This window comes from Oncorhynchus clarkii, chromosome 15, assembly GCF_045791955.1.
Source record: "Oncorhynchus clarkii lewisi isolate Uvic-CL-2024 chromosome 15, UVic_Ocla_1.0, whole genome shotgun sequence".
Lineage (NCBI taxonomy): Eukaryota > Metazoa > Chordata > Actinopteri > Salmoniformes > Salmonidae > Oncorhynchus > Oncorhynchus clarkii.
The window spans coordinates 911,577-931,965 of record NC_092161.1 but is presented as its reverse complement, the minus strand read 5'-3'; the positions used below and the strand labels follow the sequence as shown (position 1 = coordinate 931,965).

General features: G+C 41.0%; 1 protein-coding gene across 2 annotated transcripts; it reads left to right on the top strand.

Moving 5' to 3' along the window:
- The first annotated feature begins 275 nt into the window (after positions 1 to 275).
- Positions 276 to 18,555, top strand: LOC139366858 (SEC22 homolog C, vesicle trafficking protein). 2 transcript variants are annotated; one of them, XR_011626799.1, is made up of 7 exons: positions 276 to 474; positions 7,916 to 8,127; positions 10,060 to 10,223; positions 13,841 to 14,020; positions 14,131 to 14,249; positions 16,230 to 16,705; positions 18,148 to 18,509. XR_011626799.1 is itself a non-coding variant. In XM_071104550.1 (6 exons), exons 2-6 carry the CDS (start codon positions 7,946 to 7,948, stop codon positions 16,494 to 16,496), a joined length of 912 nt encoding a protein of 303 aa, XP_070960651.1. In that variant the 5' UTR covers positions 280 to 474; positions 7,916 to 7,945; the 3' UTR covers positions 16,497 to 18,555. The 2 variants fall into 2 exon arrangements, 1 of the variants encoding a protein (XP_070960651.1); XM_071104550.1 differs by having other exon boundaries at positions 280 to 474; positions 16,230 to 18,555.
- Positions 18,556 to 20,389: the final 1,834 nt, after the last annotated feature.

The window sequence follows — 20,389 nt, the reverse complement described above, 5'->3', positions numbered from 1 at the left end:
ACATTTTTACTTTTTGGATGTATACTTTTTTACTTCTGATTTTTATGATTAACAACATGACAATGACTTTGAGAAACGAAAACGTTATTATTGAAATGGATCATAACTGGCACACAGATCGGTAGAAAAGCAGCTGATTCAAATAATCAAAGCATGATGATGAGTTGGTCGTTTAAATCAGCTGTGTACTGTTAGAGGGGACACCGGACACCCAACCCTAACCGTAAAGTTTATTGAGCTACGGTTTCTTTAAAAAAAAAAAGCGCGGAACCCGGAAAGAGATTTGTTTTCATCTTTACCCATAATGCTTAACACAATATTAAGAAAGCTAGTGGATCTTTCGAAGTATTGGACAACAGTCTACTTTAAATGACATGTACAGTATTTAGCAAAACACAACTAAAGTGTCTACTTTCATTCACATGTTGTATCACAACAATTTGAGATAAACAAAATGTACCGACGAATGTTAAGGTAAGGTACACATAGTAGCTAGCTGCTAACGTTATTAGCCAGCCACGTTTGCAACAAGCAATGTTTATGTTCGCCACAGTGCGTTTATTTGTGTGATATTTATTCCTAAGATAATTATGGAGACCCGTGCATCTAAAGTCAATCACTCTGACTGAAAGTCAGGCTTGCTGCTGAACACATTGCTACTTTTAGACTCATATTTCACTGGTTGTGGCAATGAAACGTGCATTCAGCCATCTAACTAGTGTAGCCATCTGTTTGCAGGAAGGGCGAACCTTCGCCTGGAGACCCGACGTTGAGTTGTATTGGATTCAACGTCGGGCATAAATGAGCGTTTGGATCAGGAAAGTTTCCTCAGACGACCTCTACAAGCCAGAATGTTGACATACAATTATATTTTAATTTACCGGTTGTCGGTGCGGTAGGTCTTTTTGCAGATAAGATGTGACGGATCTCCTCGTTTCAGTCTTATGTAGCAACATTTGAAGTGGTGTTTTTTACAGTGGATAAAAGTAGAGACTAGAAAATGGTATCATACACTGCAATTGAGGAACAATGGGAAAGCAATTATGCTTTGAAAGTTGATCAACTTGTAACCTCACTTTTGAGAAAATGGCCCCTGAATGTTTTGGTAAACCTATTGGAGAGCTTTTTGTCCACACTAGGGCTGTCCCCTACAACAACAACAAAAATCTTGGTCTATCGAAAGTCATCTGTTCATGCGACCAATCTATTTCTCTAATATTTTAAGAGTATTTTCCATACATAGACACGCCCTATGTATTAGCGGTAAATGTACTAGTGATATGTAATGGGGAATTGATATAACTAACAATCAAATGTAAACAATTCGCACAATGAAGTTATGAAATAATAATGAATTTGCACAAATTGGCGGGAGAGTGCATTCTGGAGCGAGCAGTGCATTGTGCATCTGGGCTGGAGCGGAACAAAGTGGAAAATGTTAAGGGGTCTAAATACTTCCCGAATGTACTGTATATATATTTACTGCTCGACTAAAACCGTCTCGGTCGACCAACAGCCTAACAATCAACTAGTTGACTAATTGGGGTCAGCCCTATTCTACATGCATTAAGCATCATTTACACCCTCTTATAAATTACACAGAAACCAAACGCTTGTGCACCATCGTGCATAAATGTGTTTTGTCCCCCCACATGAAACGTGATCACGACACGCAGGTTAAAATATCAAAACAAACTCTGAACCAATTATATTAATTTGGGGACAGGTCAAAAAGCATTAAACATTTATGGCAATTTAGCTAGTTAGCTTGCACTTGCTAGCTAATTTGTCCTGTTTAGCTAGCTTGCTGTTGCTAGCTAATTTGTCCTGGGATATAAACATTGAGTTGTTGTTTTACCTGAAATGCACAAGGTCCTCTACTCCGCCAATTAATCCACACAAAACGGTAAACCGAATCGTTTCTAGTCATCTCTCTTCCTTCCAGGCTTTTTCTTCTCTTGACTTTATATTGCGATTGGCAACTTTCATAAATTAGGTGCAATTACCGCCACCGACCTTGTTTGTCTTTCAGTCACTCACGTGGGTATAACCAATGAGGAGATGGCACGTGGGTACCTGCTTCTATGAACCAATGAGGAGATGGCACGTGGGTATCTGCTTCTATAAACCAATGAGGAGATTGGAGAGGCAGGACTTGCAGCGCATCTGCGTCACAAATAGAACTGACTTCTATTTTAGCCATTGGCATCACAGACGCTCGTTGGCACGTGCAATAATTGAATAATGTAGATTTGTACATTTATTTTGCGACGCGAGCGGTGTAGTCAGCCTGTTAGCCCCACCCATCTCTTTAACATGTGAGGCTAAACAGAGTAGGGTGGTGTACTAAACCAATTATTTCAAGACTGAAGGCTGCTTTATACCTTGTCTATTGACATGTCTGTTGTAGAGGTCGACTGATTTTAATAATCAATAGCGATTATTGGGGGACCAAAAAAAGCCGATACCGATTAATCGGCCGATTTTAAATATATATATATTTATTTTTTTAATAAAAAAAATAAATATATATATTTGTAATAATGACAATTACAACAATACTGAATTAACACTTTTATTTTAATATAATACATAAATAAAATCTATTTAGTCTCAAATAACTAATGAAACATGTTCTATTTGGTTTAAATATATAAAAAAATGCAATGTAAACAAGCTAATGTTTAAGTTCCTTGCTCAGAACATGAGAACATATGAAAGCTGGTGGTTCAATATTCCCAGTTAAGAAGTTTTAGGTTAGTTATTGTAGGAATTATAACGCGTTGACTATTTCTCTCTATACCATCTGTATTTCATATACCTTTGACTATTGGATGTTCTTATAGGCATTTTAGTATTGCCAGCCTAATCTCAGGAGTTGATGGGCTTGAAGTCATAAATAGCGCTGTACATCAAACATTGCTAAGAGCTGCTGGCAAATGCAGTAAAGTTTGAATGAACGCGTACGAGCCTGCTGCTGCCTACCACCACTAATGTGATCTCTTAATCTGACTTTGGTGCTGGTCATGTTGTTCTTCAAGTCTCTGGTAAACACACACTATAGAAAATCAATGTTTATTTGTCACATGCACAGGATACAGAAGGTGAAATGGTTACTTGCATATTGGAGTCTTTTGTTTAGACATGCAGCTAGCTGCCTCCCGTGTGGCGCAGCGGTCTAAGGCACTGTGTCGATTTGTTTGAGGCATCGCTGCGTAACTCTGTTTTTGTTGCACTGCTTTACTTTTTCTTGGCCAGGTCGCAGTTGTCAATGAGAACTTGTTCTCAACTGGCTTATCTGGTTAAATAAAGGTGAAATAAATAAACAAAACTACAGTCCTGGGTTTTATCCCAGGCTGTGTTATAGCTGGCCGTGACAGGGAGACAATTGGTCCAGCGTTGTCCGGGATAGGGGAGGGTTTGGCCGGCCGGGATTTTCTTGTCTCATCGCAATCTAGCGACTCCTTATGGCGGGCTGGGAGCCTACAAGCTGACTTCGGTCGCCAGCTGGGCGGTGTTTCCTCTGACACATTGGTGCGGCTGGCTTCAAGGGTTAAGCGAGCAGCAGACCTGCCAACATGCATGCATTTAGCGTACCAGCTATGCAATTCTCTGTCCATGTATGTAGGTACAAGATCCATGTTAAAAGTACGCAGAAATGAAAAGGGCATGCTTTTATTATATATTATTTTTTACATTTAAAAAAAAAACATTTTAATAAAAAATAAATCCACTGAGTAAATTTAACATCCCGATTCTCGAACTTCAGCACACAGACATATGTTTTCTGCCCCTCGTTCTGTTTGTTGTGATGCTGAATTTGCCGGCTGTTAGGTAAACACATGGACAAATCCCTTTTTGACTCCGTGTGTTGTGGAAAGGTAAACACATTTGTTTCTAGCTAACATTAGATAGACATTCAGTGGGCTCTAAAGTGCCAGCAGTTCACTCGCCATTTGCTAGTAAATGAAATGAAATGCAAATACGAAAAATAACTGGTCGCATTTATGCGAGTGAGATATGCATTTAAATCTGCTTCCCATTAGGTGTATTTTTCCCGTAACATTACGAGCATCACGCAGCCTCAGACTGTAACTGTAATTATGATCCACGTCACAAAAAGCATTACAAAAGTATAATCAAAAATAAATATAAACATCTTGGCATTAAATGGAGTCGGGAGTTTAGAAGACTGAGCGATGGACGATGAATGAGTGTCCGGTATTAGCTATAGAAGCAACGCTTCTATAATGGCTTTGCACTGGATTTGAGATTTTATACATTTAGAAAATCTGAAATTATGTTTGCACTGCAAAGAAATACAATGGGTACCTTTTACATAGGCTGAAACACTAGTGAACAGTGTTCAGATTCCCTGTAGCCTACCGAACAGCGGTTAGATTCCTTTTGCGGTAGCCTACTTAAGCATTGTGTAGCCAGTTTGAGGTCTGTGTTGACGTGATCGTTGTTTTTATGTTTTCAAAATGATTTTGCTTTTAGTGTTGATTAGGAACCGTGTATAAAAAGCCAATACTTGTGAGCTGGCCCTAGTGATTGGCCCTGTTTGAGAGGTGACAAGTGTTCCTCTACTATGGAGACTAAACTTGGGGGCATGTGCTAAGAAAAATGTTATAGATAATTATCTCCATGTTTGTTATCATCATCTGCTCATCTATCACTCCAGTGTTAACCTGCTAAATTGTAATTACTTCGCTACTATTGCCCATTTATTGCCTTACCACCTCATGCCATTTGCACACACTGTATATAGACTTTCTTTTTTTCTCTATTGTGTTATTGACTGTACGCTTGTTTATTCCATGTGTAACTCTGTGTTGTTTGTCGCACTGCTTTGATTTATCTTGGCCAGGTCGCAGTTGTAAATGAGAACTTGTTCTCAACTAGTTTACCTGGTTAAATCAAGGTGAAAGAAAAATGTTTCAATTTAGTTTTTCTGTTTGCGCTCTTTAGAGTATTTAGCTAGTAGCCTCCATGGACATTTGCTATTACTTGTGCTAATTTTGTTAGCATTCTGGTAATCGATGCTCAATGGGCTTTTTTTCCAATCCCGAGCTGAGAGCGGCACGGTATAACGATAGGAATATCTGGATACCGCCCAACCCTAAAACACGTGCATGAGCTTGGCAGGTGTGCATGTGTTTTCATTGTGTGCATGCTTCACATCATAGAAACCAGAACGTTCTATCAGCACTTTGGAATGTAGACATAATTATACTGAACCTTAGATGTCCCTACTGTTAGCTAGCTAAATTAGGTCAACAAGCAAGGAAGATTACAGGGATTTCCCTTGTTTCTGTTCATTTAAGACTCCATCACAGGAAATGGCAGTTACGGGTGTTAAAAAAATGTAAAAATGAGTCCATAGAGAGGCCGAGACGCCTTGCCTTAATCATCAGCACCACCTTGCAAAAGAAAACAACATGTTAAAACCATCATGAGCCCTGTTTGCCATCATTCTGCCATATATTACACTAGCTAGCTAACTGTTAGCCTACTACTGAGCTGATGTACCACCTAGTGACTGACAACTGACTAGCTAACTGTTAGCAGCTAACTGTTAGCCTACTACTACTACTACTACTGAGCTGATGCACCACCTAGTGACTGACAACTGGCTAGCTAACTGTTAGCAGCTAACTGTTAGCCTACTACTACTACTGAGCTGATGCACCACCTAGTGACTGACAACTGGCTAGCTAACTGTTAGCAGCTAACTGTTAGCCTACTACTACTACTACTGAGCTGATGCACCACCTAGTGACTGACAACTGGCTAGCTAATTGTTAGCCTGCTACTGAGCTGATGTACCACCTAGTGACTGACAACTGGCTAGCAGCTAACCGTTAGCAGCTAACTCTTAGCCTACTACTACTGAGCTGATGTACCACCTAGTGACTGACAACTGGCTAGCTAACTGTTAGCAGCTAACTCTTAGCCTACTACTACTGAGCTGATGTACCACCTAGTGACTGACAACTGGCTAGCAGCTAACCGTTAGCCTACTACTACTGAGCTGATGTACCACCTAGTGACTGACAACTGGCTAGCTAACTGTTAGCCTACTACTACTACTACTGAGCTGATGCACCACCTAGTGACTGACAACTGGCTAGCTAATTGTTAGCCTGCTACTGAGCTGATGTACCACCTAGTGACTGACAACTGGCTAGCAGCTAACCGTTAGCAGCTAACTCTTAGCCTACTAGTACTGAGCTGATGTACCACCTAGTGACTGACAACAGGCTAGCTAACTGTTAGCAGCTAACTCTTAGCCTACTACTACTACTACTACTACTACTACTACTGAGCTGATGTACCACCTAGTGACTGACAACTGGCTAGCAGCTAACCGTTAGCCTACTACTACTGAGCTGATGTACCGCCTAGTGACTGACAACTGGCTAGCTAACTGTTAGCCTACTACTACTGAGCTGATGCACCACCTAGTGACTGATAACTGGCTAGCTAATTGTTAGCCTGCTACTGAGCTGATGTACCACCTAGTGACTGACAACTGGCTAGCAGCTAACCATTAGCAGCTAACTCTTAGCCTACTACTACTGAGCTGATGTACCACCTAGTGACTGACAACTGGCTAGCTAACTGTTAGCAGCTAACTCTTAGCCTACTACTACTACTACTACTGAGCTGATGCACCACCTAGTGACTGACAACTGGCTAGCTAACTGTTAGCAGCTAACTGTTAGCCTACTACTACTACTGAGCTGATGCACCACCTAGTGACTGATAACTGGCTAGCTAACTGTTAGCAGCTAACTGTTAGCCTACTACTACTACTGAGCTGATGCACCACCTAGTGACTGACAACTGGCTAGCTAATTGTTAGCCTGCTACTGAGCTGATGTACCACCTAGTGACTGACAACTGGCTAGCTAACTGTTAGCAGCTAACTCTTAGCCTACTACTACTGAGCTGATGTACCACCTAGTGACTGACAACTGGCTAGCAGCTAACCGTTAGCAGCTAACTCTTAGCCTACTACTACTGAGCTGATGTAACACCTAGTGACTGACAACTGGCTTGCAGCTAACCGTTAGCCTACTACTACTGAGCTGATGTACCACCTAGTGACTGACAACTGGCTAGCTAACTGTTAGCCTACTACTACTACTACTGAGCTGATGCACCACCTAGTGACTGACAACTGGCTAGCTAATTGTTAGCCTGCTACTGAGCTGATGTACCACCTAGTGACTGACAACTGGCTAGCTAACTGTTAGCAGCTAACTGTTAGCCTACTACTACTACTACTACTGAGCTGATGCACCACCTAGTGACTGACAACTGGCTAGATAACTGTTAGCAGCTAACTGTTAGCCTACTACTACTACTACTGAGCTGATGCACCACCTAGTGACTGACAACTGGCTAGCTAATTGTTAGCCTGCTACTGAGCTGATGTACCACCTAGTGACTGACAACTGGCTAGCAGCTAACCGTTAGCAGCTAACTCTTAGCCTACTACTACTGAGCTGATGTACCACCTAGTGACTGACAACTGGCTAGCTAACTGTTAGCAGCTAACTCTTAGCCTACTACTACTGAGCTGATGTACCACCTAGTGACTGACAACTGGCTAGCAGCTAACCATTAGCAGCTAACTCTTAGCCTACTACTACTGAGCTGATGTACCACCTAGTGACTGACAACTGGCTAGCAGCTAACCGTTAACCTATTACTACTGAGCGTTAGTTGGACAGATTTATGTAAGTCCCTCCATGTTTGGTTCCTAATGAATACACCCCTGACTGCGGTACTGACTTCATACCAGATGTGTCTCAGTTGTAATGGAGTCTCTGAGTCTCCTGCCCTGCCCTGTCCTCTGTATTTTGTATTGCGCTGTGCTAAATGTTTTCCTGTGATATCGTTGCAGGCTATGTGAACCCAGTGGCCTGTGTGGACCATGTCTCTGATCCTGTTTGCCCTGGTGGTGCGGGTCAGGGATGGTCTGCCTCTCTCAGCCTCCACTGACTTCCAACACAACCCAGAGCTGCAGGAGAGGAAGCAGCAGCTACGGACCATCTCCAAGGCCCTCAGCCTGTTCCCTGACAGAGGGGTGGTCAAGGGCCATGACCTCAATATATAGTAAGATATATCTTTCTTTATCGTATATACTATACCTGGTGTGTAAGTATAGATGCGTGTGTGTAAGTATAGATGTGTGTGTATATATCTATATGTATAGATATGTCTATAGATATGTGTATAGATAGATAGATGTGTATAGATAGATAGATGTGTATAGATAAATAGATGTATATATACATATTAAGGACACACACACACTTCAGAAAGTATACACACCCCTTTAACTTTTACAACATTTTGTTACAACCTGAATTTAAAATTATTTATATTGAGATTTTTTGGTCACTGGCCTTCACACAATACCCCATAATGTCAGTGGAACTATGTTTTTACATTTTTGGGGGGCAATTAATTAAAATCTGAAATGTCTTGAATGAAAAATTATTCAACCCCAATGTTATGACAAGCCTCAATAAGTTCAGGAGTAAAAATATTCTTAATAAGTTGCATGGACTCACTTTGTGTGTGAAATAATAGTGTTTAATATGACTTTTGAATGACTATCTCACCTTTGTACTTCAGACAAACAATTATCTGTAATGTCCCTCAGTCGAGCATTGAATTACAAACAGATTCAACCACAAAGACCAGGGAGATTTTCCAATGCCCTGCAAATAAGGGCACCTATTGGGAGATTGGTTAAAAAAACAACAACAAAAAAACAGACATTGGATATCTTTGAGCATGGTGAAGTTATTATTTACACTTTGGATTGTGAATCGATACACCCAGTCACTACAGAGATAGGCGTCCTTCCTAACTTCACAATGAGGCCAATGGTGACTTTAAAACCGAGTTTAATAGCTGTGATGGGATAAAATGGAGGATGGATCAACAACATTGTAGTTACTCCACAATAGTAACCTAAATGACAGAGTGAAAAGAAGGAAGCCTGTACAGAATACAAATATTCCAAAACATGCATCCTGTTTGCAATAAGGCTCTAAAGTTATACTGTAAAAACACATCTGGCAAATCCAATACAACACATTACTGAGTACCATCAAGACCTGAAATTAGATGTCAAGACATGATCAACAAACAGTTTGACGGAGCTTGAAGAATCTTGAAAAGGTTAATAGGTAAATGTTGCACAATCCATGTGTGGAAATGTCATCGACTTACCCAAAAAGACTCACGGCTGTAGTTGCTCCGAAAGGTGCTTCTACAAAGTATTGACGCAGGGGTGTGAATACTTATGTAAATTGGATTTCTGTATGAGTCAATACATGTTAGAATCACCTTTGGCAGTGATTTAAAGCTGCATTTCTGGGTAAGACACACCTAGATTTGTACAATATTTGCACATTATTGTTAAAATGATTTAAGCTCTGGCAAGTTGGTAGATGATCATTGCCAGACAGCCATTTTTCAGTCCTGCCATAGATGTTAAAGCTGATTTCAGTCCAAACTTTAACTAGACCACTCAGGAACTTTCAACTACTCCAGTGTAGATTTGGCTTTGTATTTTAGGTTATTGTCCTGCTGAAAGGCGAATAACATAACACGATGCAGCCACATGCTTGAAAATATCAAGAGTGGTACTCGGTGACGTGTGGGATTTCGGCTTTTAATTTTTAATTTCTAAAAACATAATTCCACGTTGACATTATTGTGTGTGTGTGTGGTCACTGGCCTACACACAATCTCAATGTAATCCATTTTAAATTCAGGCTGTAACACAAAATGTGTTTAAGTCTAGGGGTGTGAATACTTTCTGAAGGCACTGTACCTCAACAGAGAGTAATTGGAAAGAGAAAGTTGCGCAGGGAAGATTAGACGTTAAACAGAATTGGTTGAACAGATCAGAAACCAGTCTCCACATTTTGAAAGGATTCAGAAACTGTCCTGCTGCATACTGTGGGCAAGCTGTGCCCAGCTGTTTGTTCACTACCCCCCCCAACTCCCCTCCTTTCCTCCTCCCTCTAGTTTCCTCTCCAGTGAGGGCGTATCCTACATGAGCGTATGTGACGCCAGGCTCCCTGCAGCCATGGCCTTCTGTTTTCTAGAGGACCTGCGCTGGGAGTTCACAGCTCATATGGACAACGCCAAGGTTGCCCTGGCAGCCAGGCCGTACCCCTTTCTGGAGTTCGGTATGTAGAAGAGGGAGAGGGGTGATGGAGGGTTGAGAGGTGTAGACAACCCTGTTCCTGGAGTACCACAGGACCCTAGAGCAGGGGTAGACAACCCTGTTCCTGGAGTACCACAGGAACCTAGAGCAGGGGTAGACAACCCTGTTCCTGGAGTACCACAGGACCCTAGAGCAGGGGTAGACAACCCTGTTCCTGGAGTACCACAGGACCCTAGAGCAGGGGTAGACAACCCTGTTCCTGGAGTACCACAGGACCCTAGAGCAGGGGTAGACAACCCTGTTCCTGGAGTACGACAGGACCCTAGAGCAGGGGTAGACAACCCTGTTCCTGGAGTACCACAGGACCCTAGAGCAGGGGTAGACAACCCTGTTCCTGGAGTACCACAGGACCCTAGAGCAGGCATAGACAACCCTGTTCCTGGAGTACCACAGGACCCTAGAGCAGGGGTAGACAACCCTGTTCCTGGAGTACCACAGGACCCTAGAGCAGGGGTAGACAACCCTGTTCCTGGAGTACCACAGGACCCTAGAGCAGGCGTAGACAACCCTGTTCCTGGAGTACCACAGGACCCTAGAGCAGGGGTAGACAACCCTGTTCCTGGAGTACCACAGGACCCTAGATCAGGGGTAGACAACCCTGTTCCTGGAGTACCACAGGACCCTAGAGCAGGGGTAGACAACCCTGTTCCTGGAGTACCACAGGACCCTAGAGCAGGGGTAGACAACCCTGTTCCTGGAGTACCACAGGACCCTAGAGCAGGGGTAGACAACCCTGTTCCTGGAGTACCACAGGACCCTAGAGCAGGGGTAGACAATCCTGTTCCTGTAGTACCACAGGACCCTAGAGCAGGGGTAGACAACCCTGTTCCTGGAGTACCACAGGACCCTAGAGCAGGGGTAGACAACCCTGTTCCTGGAGTACCACAGGACCCTAGAGCAGGGGTAGACAACCCTGTTCCTGGAGTGCTGCAGGTACTGCAGGATTTTGTTCCAACTAGGCATCACACCTGACCAACTGAGCTGTTTGATCAATTCAGGGAATGCCTAAGTTCAACACGTCTGGTCTTCCAGGTTAGATAAATCAAAACAAGGGTTGCCTACCCCTGGACAGGAGCCTTGGTGCTACAGTCCAGTAGGTAGCCTAGTGGTTAGAGCCTTGGTGCTCTAACTAACATTAATATGAATTGAACAGAGGTCATCTGAAGTTCATCAAAATATTTGATTTATCCCATGAGGCAGGCAGGAGTCCAGATACTTAAAAACGGCATACAATATCATTGCTGCAGTAGCAGTATAATTAGAATATATTATATTCTATTAGTCAACAGCATAGTCTGGTTGTAGCAGCAGTATAACTAGAAGATATTCTATTCTATTAGTCAACAGCATAGCCTGGCTGTAGCAGCAGTATAACTAGAAGGGTTAATATTCTATTAGACAACAGCATAGCCTGGCTGTAGCAGCAGTATAACTAGAAGGGTTAATATTCTATTAGACAACAGCATAGTCTGGTTGTAGGAGCAGTATAACTAGAAGGGTTAATATTCTATTAGACAACAGCATAGCCTGGCTGTAGCAGCAGTATAGCTAGAAGATATTCTATTCTATTAGACAACAGCATAGTCTGGTTGTAGGAGCAGTATAACTAGAAGATATTATATTATATTAGTCAACAGCATAGCCTGGCTGTAGCAGCAGTATAACTAGAAGGGTTAATATTCTATTAGACAACAGCATAGTCTGGCTGTAGCAGCAGTATAACTAGAAGGGTTAATATTCTATTAGACAACAGCATAGCCTGGCTGTAGCAGCAGTATAACTAGAAGATATTCTATTCTATTAGACAACAGCATAGTCTGGTTGTAGGAGCAGTATAACTAGAAGATATTATATTCTATTAGTCAACAGCATAGCCTGGCTGTAGCAGCAGTATAACTAGAAGGGTTAATATTCTATTAGTCAACAGCATAGCCTGGCTGTAGCAGCAGTATAACTAGAAGGGTTAATATTCTATTAGACAACAGCATAGTCTGGTTGTAGGAGCAGTATAACTAGAAGATATTATATTCTATTAGACAACAGCATAGTCTGGCTGTAGGAGCAGTATAATTAGAAGGGTTAATATTCTATTCTATTAGACAACAGCATAGCCTGGCTGTAGCAGCAGTATAACTAGAAGGGTTAATATTATATTAGACAACAGCATAGTCTGGTTGTAGGAGCAGTATAACTAGAAGATATTATATTCTATTAGACAACAGCATAGTCTGGCTGTAGCAGCAGTATAACTAGAAGATATTCTATTCTATTAGACAACAGCATAGTCTGGCTGCAGCAGTAGTATAACTAGAATATATTATATTATATTAGACAACAGCATAGTCTGGTTGTAGCAGTAGTATAACCAGAAGGGTTAATATTCTATTAGACAACAGCATAGTCTGGCTGCAGCAGCAGTATAACTAGAATATATTATATTCTATTAGACAACAGCATAGTCTGGTTGTAGCAGTAGTATAACTAGAATATATTATATTATATTAGACAACAGCATAGTCTGGTTGTAGGAGCAGTATAACTAGAAGGGTTAATATTCTATTAGACAACAGCATAGTCTGGTTGTAGGAGCAGTATAACTAGAAGGGTTAATATTCTATTAGACAACAGCATAGTCTGGTTGTAGGAGCAGTATAACTAGAATATATTCTATTAGACAACAGCATAGTCTGGTTGTAGCAGCAGTATAACTAGAATATATTATATTATATTAGACAACAGCATAGTCTGGCTGTAGCAGTAGTATAACTAGAAGGGTTAATATTCTATTCTATTAGACAACAGCATAGCCTGGCTGTAGCAGTAGTATAACTAGAATATATTATATTATATTAGACAACAGCATAGTCTGGTTGTAGCAGTAGTATAACTAGAAGGGTTAATATTATATTAGACAACAGCATAGTCTGGCTGTAGCAGCAGTATAACTAGAATATATTATATTATATTAGACAACAGCATAGTCTGGTTGTAGCAGTAGTATAACTAGAAGGGTTAATATTATATTCTATTAGACAACAGCATAGCCTGGCTGTAGCAGTAGTATAACTAGAAGGGTTAATATTCTATTATATTAGACAACAGCATAGCCTGGCTGTAGCAGTAGTATAACTAGAAGGGTTAATATTCTATTCTATTAGACAACAGCATAGCCTGGCTGCAGCAGCAGTATAACTAGAAGGGTTAATATTCTATTCTATTAGACAACAGCATAGCCTGGCTGTAGCAGTAGTATAACTAGAAGGGTTAATATTCTATTCTATTAGACAACAGCATAGTCTGGCTGTAGCAGCAGTATAACTAGAAGATATTATATTATATTAGACAACAGCATAGTCTGGCTGTAGCAGCAGTATAACTAGAATATATTATATTATATTAGACAACAGCATAGCCTGGCTGTAGCAGCAGTATAACTAGAAGATATTATATTAGACAACAGCATAGTCTGGCTGTAGGAGCAGTATAACTAGAAGGGTTAATATTCTATTCTATTAGACAACAGCATAGCCTGGCTGTAGCAGCAGTATAACTAGAAGGGTTAATATTCTATTCTATTAGACAACAGCATAGCCTGGCTGCAGCAGCAGTATAACCAGAGGGGTGGTCCAGCGCTGGAGGTCACTCTGACCGAGGTACAGGAGGATCTGAAAACCCGCCCTTTGCAGATCCTCACTCTGGAGGAGGTGGAGTTTACCAACGGGTCAGCCAATGGCCACGCGGAACAACTTTCTGAATCCGGTAAGAATCCGAGGAGGAGGACCTTTGCCTCTAACCAGAGATCAATGTTGCACTGTATTACTTCAGTTAAACGTTGCTTGATCCTGTGTTGTGTTGCATCGGTCCTCCAGGTCAGAACCAGAGGTTGGAGCCAGTGACCGCCCCAGGAATCCTCTCACTGGTCCTCAACATCATGTGTTCTTCTCTGAACCTCATCAGGGGAGTTCACCTCATAGAGTACACCTTCCAGGTACACTATTAAACATATAGAAGACACCTTCCAGGTACACTATTCTATTAAACACATAGAAGACACCTTCCAGGTACACTATTCTATTAAACATATAGGAGACACCTTCCAGGTACACTATTCTATTAAACATATAGGAGACACCTTCCAGGTACACTATTCTATTAAACATATAGGAGACACCTTCCAGGTACACTATTCTATTAAACATATAGGAGACACCTTCCAGGTACACTATTCTATTAAACATATAGGAGACACCTTCCAGGTACAATATTAAACATTTAGAAGACACCTTCCAGGTACACTATTCTATTAAACAGAAAGAAGACACCTTCCAGGTACACTATTAAACATATAGAAGACACCTTCCGGGTACACTATTCTATTAAACATATAGGAGACACCTTCCAGGTACACTATTAAACATTTAGAAGACACCTTCCAGGTACACTATTCTATTAAACATATAGGAGACACCTTCCAGGTACACTATTCTATTAAACATATAGGAGACACCTTCCAGGTACACTATTATATTAAACATATAGGAGACACCTTCCAGGTACACTATTCTATTAAACATATAGGAGACACCTTCCAGGTACACTATTAAACAGAAAGAAGACACCTTCCAGGTACACTATTAAACATTTAGAAGACACCTTCCAGGTACACTATTCTATTAAACATATAGAAGACACCTTCCAGGTACACTATTCTATTAAACATATAGGAGACACCTTCCAGGTACACTATTCTATTAAACATATAGGAGACACCTTCCAGGTACACTATTAAACATTTAGAAGACACCTTCCAGGTACACTATTCTATTAAACATATAGGAGACACCTTCCAGGTACACTATTATATTAAACATATAGAAGACACCTTCCAGGTACACTATTAAACATATAGAAGACACCTTCCAGGTACACTATTCTATTAAACATTTAGAAGACACCTTCCAGGTACACTATTCTATTAAACATTTAGAAGACACCTTCCAGGTACACTATTAAACATATAGAAGACACCTTCCAGGTACACTATTAAACATTTAGAAGACACCTTCCAGGTACACTATTAAACATTTAGAAGACACCTTCCAGGTACACCATTCTATTAAACATTTAGAAGACACCTTCCAGGTACACTATTAAACATTTAGAAGACACCTTCCAGGTACACTATTAAACATATAGAAGACACCTTCCAGGTACACTATTCTATTAAACATATAGGAGACACCTTCCAGGTACACTATTATATTAAACATATAGAAGACACCTTCCAGGTACACTATTAAACATATAGAAGACACCTTCCAGGTACACTATTCTATTAAACATTTAGAAGACACCTTCCAGGTACACTATTCTATTAAACATTTAGAAGACACCTTCCAGGTACACTATTCTATTAAACATTTAGAAGACACCTTCCAGGTACACTATTCTATTAAACAGAAAGAAGACACCTTCCAGGTACACTATTCTATTAAACACACAGAAGACACCTTCCAGGTACACTATTCTATTAAACATATAGAAGACACCTTCCAGGTACACTATTCTATTAAACACACAGAAGACACCTTCCAGGTACACTATTCTATTAAACATATAGAAGACACCTTCCAGGTACACTATTCTATTAAACAGATAGAAGACACCTTCCAGGTACACTATTCTATTAAACATATAGGAGACACCTTCCAGGTACACTATTCTATTAAACATATAGGAGACACCTTCCAGGTACACTATTAAACATTTAGAAGACACCTTCCAGGTACACTATTCTATTAAACATTTAGAAGACACCTTCCAGGTACACTATTATATTTAGCCATGTCTAATTCAACTTGGCTGATCATGTCTTATATTCTGCCAATGTTGTAGTCCACTCATAAAGACCCACTTTCTGTCAATGTGAACACTGTGTTCTATGGTTCTTACGTCCTGTTTGCTACAGGATGATTATGAAGGAATCTGGAACGTGGTGGCGTTTCTGCTGGCGTTCCTGTGCTGTGTCGGTCAGTGTCACCTGTATCTGTTCCACTCTTCTCTGAAGAGGGTCAAGTCCCTGGCACTGCTGAGTGTGGTTGTGGTCTGTAACTGCTTCCTGTTTGGTCTGAGGAATGTCTGGCAGCTGCTGTTCCACCTGGCGGTGGCTGTCCTCGTCACCCTCCTCACCCTCAACCGGAAACTACACGACAGAACCAATGACTGTGGGGTCTGAAGGAGGGGGGACCATTTAGTGCGTAGCACCATCGCAGTAGGCTATGTACAGGCCGGTAGGGGAGGATCCAACCCAGACAGACGTCTCCTATCATGTCCAGTGGGATATAACATTGTTTTGTTTGTATAAGGATAATTTGTTGCTTTATTTCCATGTTTATTTGCACTGCGTTTACGTAGCGTCCCAGGCAGGTTTGAGGGGTAGTGGAGGCCCTAACCACGGGGGGGGGGGTGTTGGATGGTCCTCAAATCGTCTTTTAGAAATGAATTCCAGATGAAGACAATAGTTTTGAACAAATTACTTGAATGATATGAATTTGTAATACTGACTGTCTAATTAAAGGGCATCCGTGTGACATTAGACTATAGCCAGTCAGACAGTAGGTCTACATTGGACGAGGTAATTGAGATTACATCATCAGTGACGTAAAGAACACTCACTGTCCAATCAGACCACTGCTGTAGCTCAGTTAAGTGATAATCAACTACCAGTCTGATTCTCCAGGGTCTAAATGCAGCTAGTCTCACTAGAATAGGAAATGTACTGTGCTTTCAATTCAATTTGCTTTATTGCTTTCTTTTGCATTCTGTAGAATTGACGAATCAAAATGTCTCACCAAAGTATTTTCTGTTGTTTATGCAGAAAGCTTCCCAAGCAAGGAGGTGCTTGACATATCCCTCTAGTTTTACAACCACAACACCAGGTGTTATTCCTCTTCATGGTGGTCAGTATTGAGGAGTTAATATATATTTTTTAGATCATGGTTTTATACTTTACATGGCTAAGTAAGGTATTATATTATCAATATAATGTATCTAATTTGTTGTTCAAGAAGGCTGTTGGTAATAGTATGTTGCTTGGTAACAATGGTTGTAGTTAATTATTTTTCTTCTTATATCTAAAACATGGAAATCATAAGTTAAAATGAATACAGAAACGTTTTATATTGTGTAGTTAAAATAGATTTTGTAACACCGTAATAATGTAGTGACAGTGTATGTTGCTTTTTGTAGTCCTAAAACGATCGATCGATTGATGCTTTTGGGGCTTCTGAGTGGCGCAGCGGTCTAAGGCACTGCATCTCAATGCTAGAGGCGTCACTACAGACCCTGGTTTGATTCCAGGCTGTATCACAACCGGCCGTGATTGGGAGACCCATAGGGCGTCGCACAATTGGCCCAGCGTCGTCCGGGTTTGGCCGGTGGTAGGCTGTCATTGTAAATAAGAATTTGTTCTTAACTGACTTGCCTAGTTAAATTTAAAAAATATATAGACGTGATTTGGGCTCCTTCCAGTCTGTGATATTTCTCATGTCTAGTCTAAGGGCCCTGTTCATGTTTTTACAGCTTGTATAGTAATCTGGTAAATAAGAAATATAATTAATTTCAGCAGAATTTGAGCTGAAAAGACATATTTGGAAGAAACTATTTACGGCTTTTTCTATGATTGAGAGACAGTTTGAATACAAATGCCCGCTCTACTGAAACGAACAAATCTTGGTGATGTGTAGATATGTGTTCCTCAAGAACCTGAGCACTGGTAATGGAATGTCCAATAGTTTTAGATCCAAGACCAGTGAGTTTGCACTACGGTTGGCTTGTTTAGTGTTAACTACTGAACTCTGGTTGAGGGAACAATGTGGGGGTTGCAGGATTACCCCCCCCCCCTCTCCCCCCTAGGTTAAGCTGCTGTAACTGATAGACCAATATGTTGATTTTTTTTTTTTTTGTATAATTGAGTTTTGTTCTGTGTCATGATGGCTGCTTTAATGTCAAGGAGTCCTTTACAGTTTCCTTAAATTGTCAATTGAAGTGGGGGAGAGAGCGTGTTAACGTTTCAGTCTACAAGGGGTAACATTCAGGCCCTCCTTTTCAAAGTGTTGGGTGTGTCTTTCATAACTGAAATTGATTAGAGATACCTGTATTAACACATGGTTTAGCTATTGTGCGGTTTGTATTTTCTAAAGTAAAATAAACCACTGTCTGAAAGGTGCAGTAATCTGAATCAAATTGACCAAATGAATTATGTTGATTGTTGCCATAAACGTTCTAAAGTATGATGACATTTCAGATCCTGTCTTATTTATAAACTGCAGTGCTTTGCTATGAACAACATCCAGCATGTAGTTAACAGAAGAGCACGTTTACCTCATTCATCCAGCATGTAGCGAACTGAAGAACATGTTTACCTCATTTATCCAGCATGTAGCGAACTGAAGAACATGTTTACCTCATTAATCCAGCATGTAGCGAACTGCCTCATTCATCCAGCATGTAGCTAACAGAAGAGCACGTTTACCTCATTCATCCAGCATGTAGCGAACTGAAGAACATGTTTACCTCATTCATCCAGCATGTAGCGAACTGAAGAACATGTTTACCTCATTTATCCAGCATGTAGCTAACAGAAGAGCATGTTTACCTCATTAATCCAGCATGTAGCGAACTGCCTCATTCATCCAGCATGTAGCTAACAGAAGAGCATGTTTACCTCATTCATCCAGCATGTAGCGAACTGCCTCATTCATCCAGCATGTAGCTAACAGAAGAGCATGTTTACCTCATTCATCCAGCATGTAGCGAACTGCCTCATTCATCCAGCATGTAGCTAACAGAAGAGCATGTTTACCTCATTCATCCAGCATGTAGCGAACTGAAGAACATGTTTACCTCATTTATCCAGCATGTAGCGAACTGAAGAACATGTTTACTTCATTCATCCAGCATGTAGCGAACTGAAGAACATGTTTACCTCATTTATCCAGCATGTAGTTAACAGAAGAGCATGTTTACCTCATTCATCCAGCATGTAGCTAACAGAAGAGCACGTTTACCTCATTCATCCAGCATGTAGCGAACTGAAGAACATGTTTACCTCATTCATCCAGCATGTAGCGAACTGAAGAACATGTTTACCTCATTTATCCAGCATGTAGCTAACAGAAGAGCACGTTTACCTCATTCATCCAGCATGTAGCGAACTGAAGAACATGTTTACCTCATTCATCCAGCATGTAGCGAACTGAAGAACATGTTTACCTCATTTATCCAGCATGTAGCGAACTGCCTCGTTCATCCAGCATGTAGCGAACTGCCTCATTCATCCAGCATGTAGCTAACAGAAGAGCATGTTTACCTCATTCATCCAGCATGTAGCGAACTGCCTCATTCATCCAGCATGTAGCTAACAGAAGAGCATGTTTACCTCATTCATCCAGCATGTAGCGAACTGCCTCATTCATCCAGCATGTAGCGAACTGAAGAACATGTTTACCTCATTCATCCAGCATGTAGCGAACTGAAGAACATGTTTATCTCATTCATCCAGCATGTAGCTAACAGAAGAGCACGTTTACCTCATTCATCCAGCATGTAGCGAACTGAAGAACATGTTTACCTCATTCATCCAGCATGTAGCGAACTGCCTCATTCATCCAGCATGTAGCGAACTGAAGAACATGTTTACCTCATTCATCCAGCATGTAGCGAACTGAAGAACATGTTTACCTCATTTATCCAGCATGTAGCTAACAGAAGAGCATGTTTACCTCATTAATCCAGCATGTAGCGAACTGCCTCATTCATCCAGCATGTAGCTAACAGAAGAGCATGTTTACCTCATTCATCCAGCATGTAGCGAACTGCCTCATTCATCCAGCATGTAGCTAACAGAAGAGCATGTTTACCTCATTCATCCAGCATGTAGCGAACTGAAGAACATGTTTACCTCATTTATCCAGCATGTAGCGAACTGAAGAACATGTTTACCTCATTCATCCAGCATGTAGCGAACTGCCTCATTCATCCAGCATGTAGCGAACTGCCTCATTCATCCAGCATGTAGCTAACAGAAGAGCATGTTTACCTCATTCATCCAGCATGTAGCGAACTGCC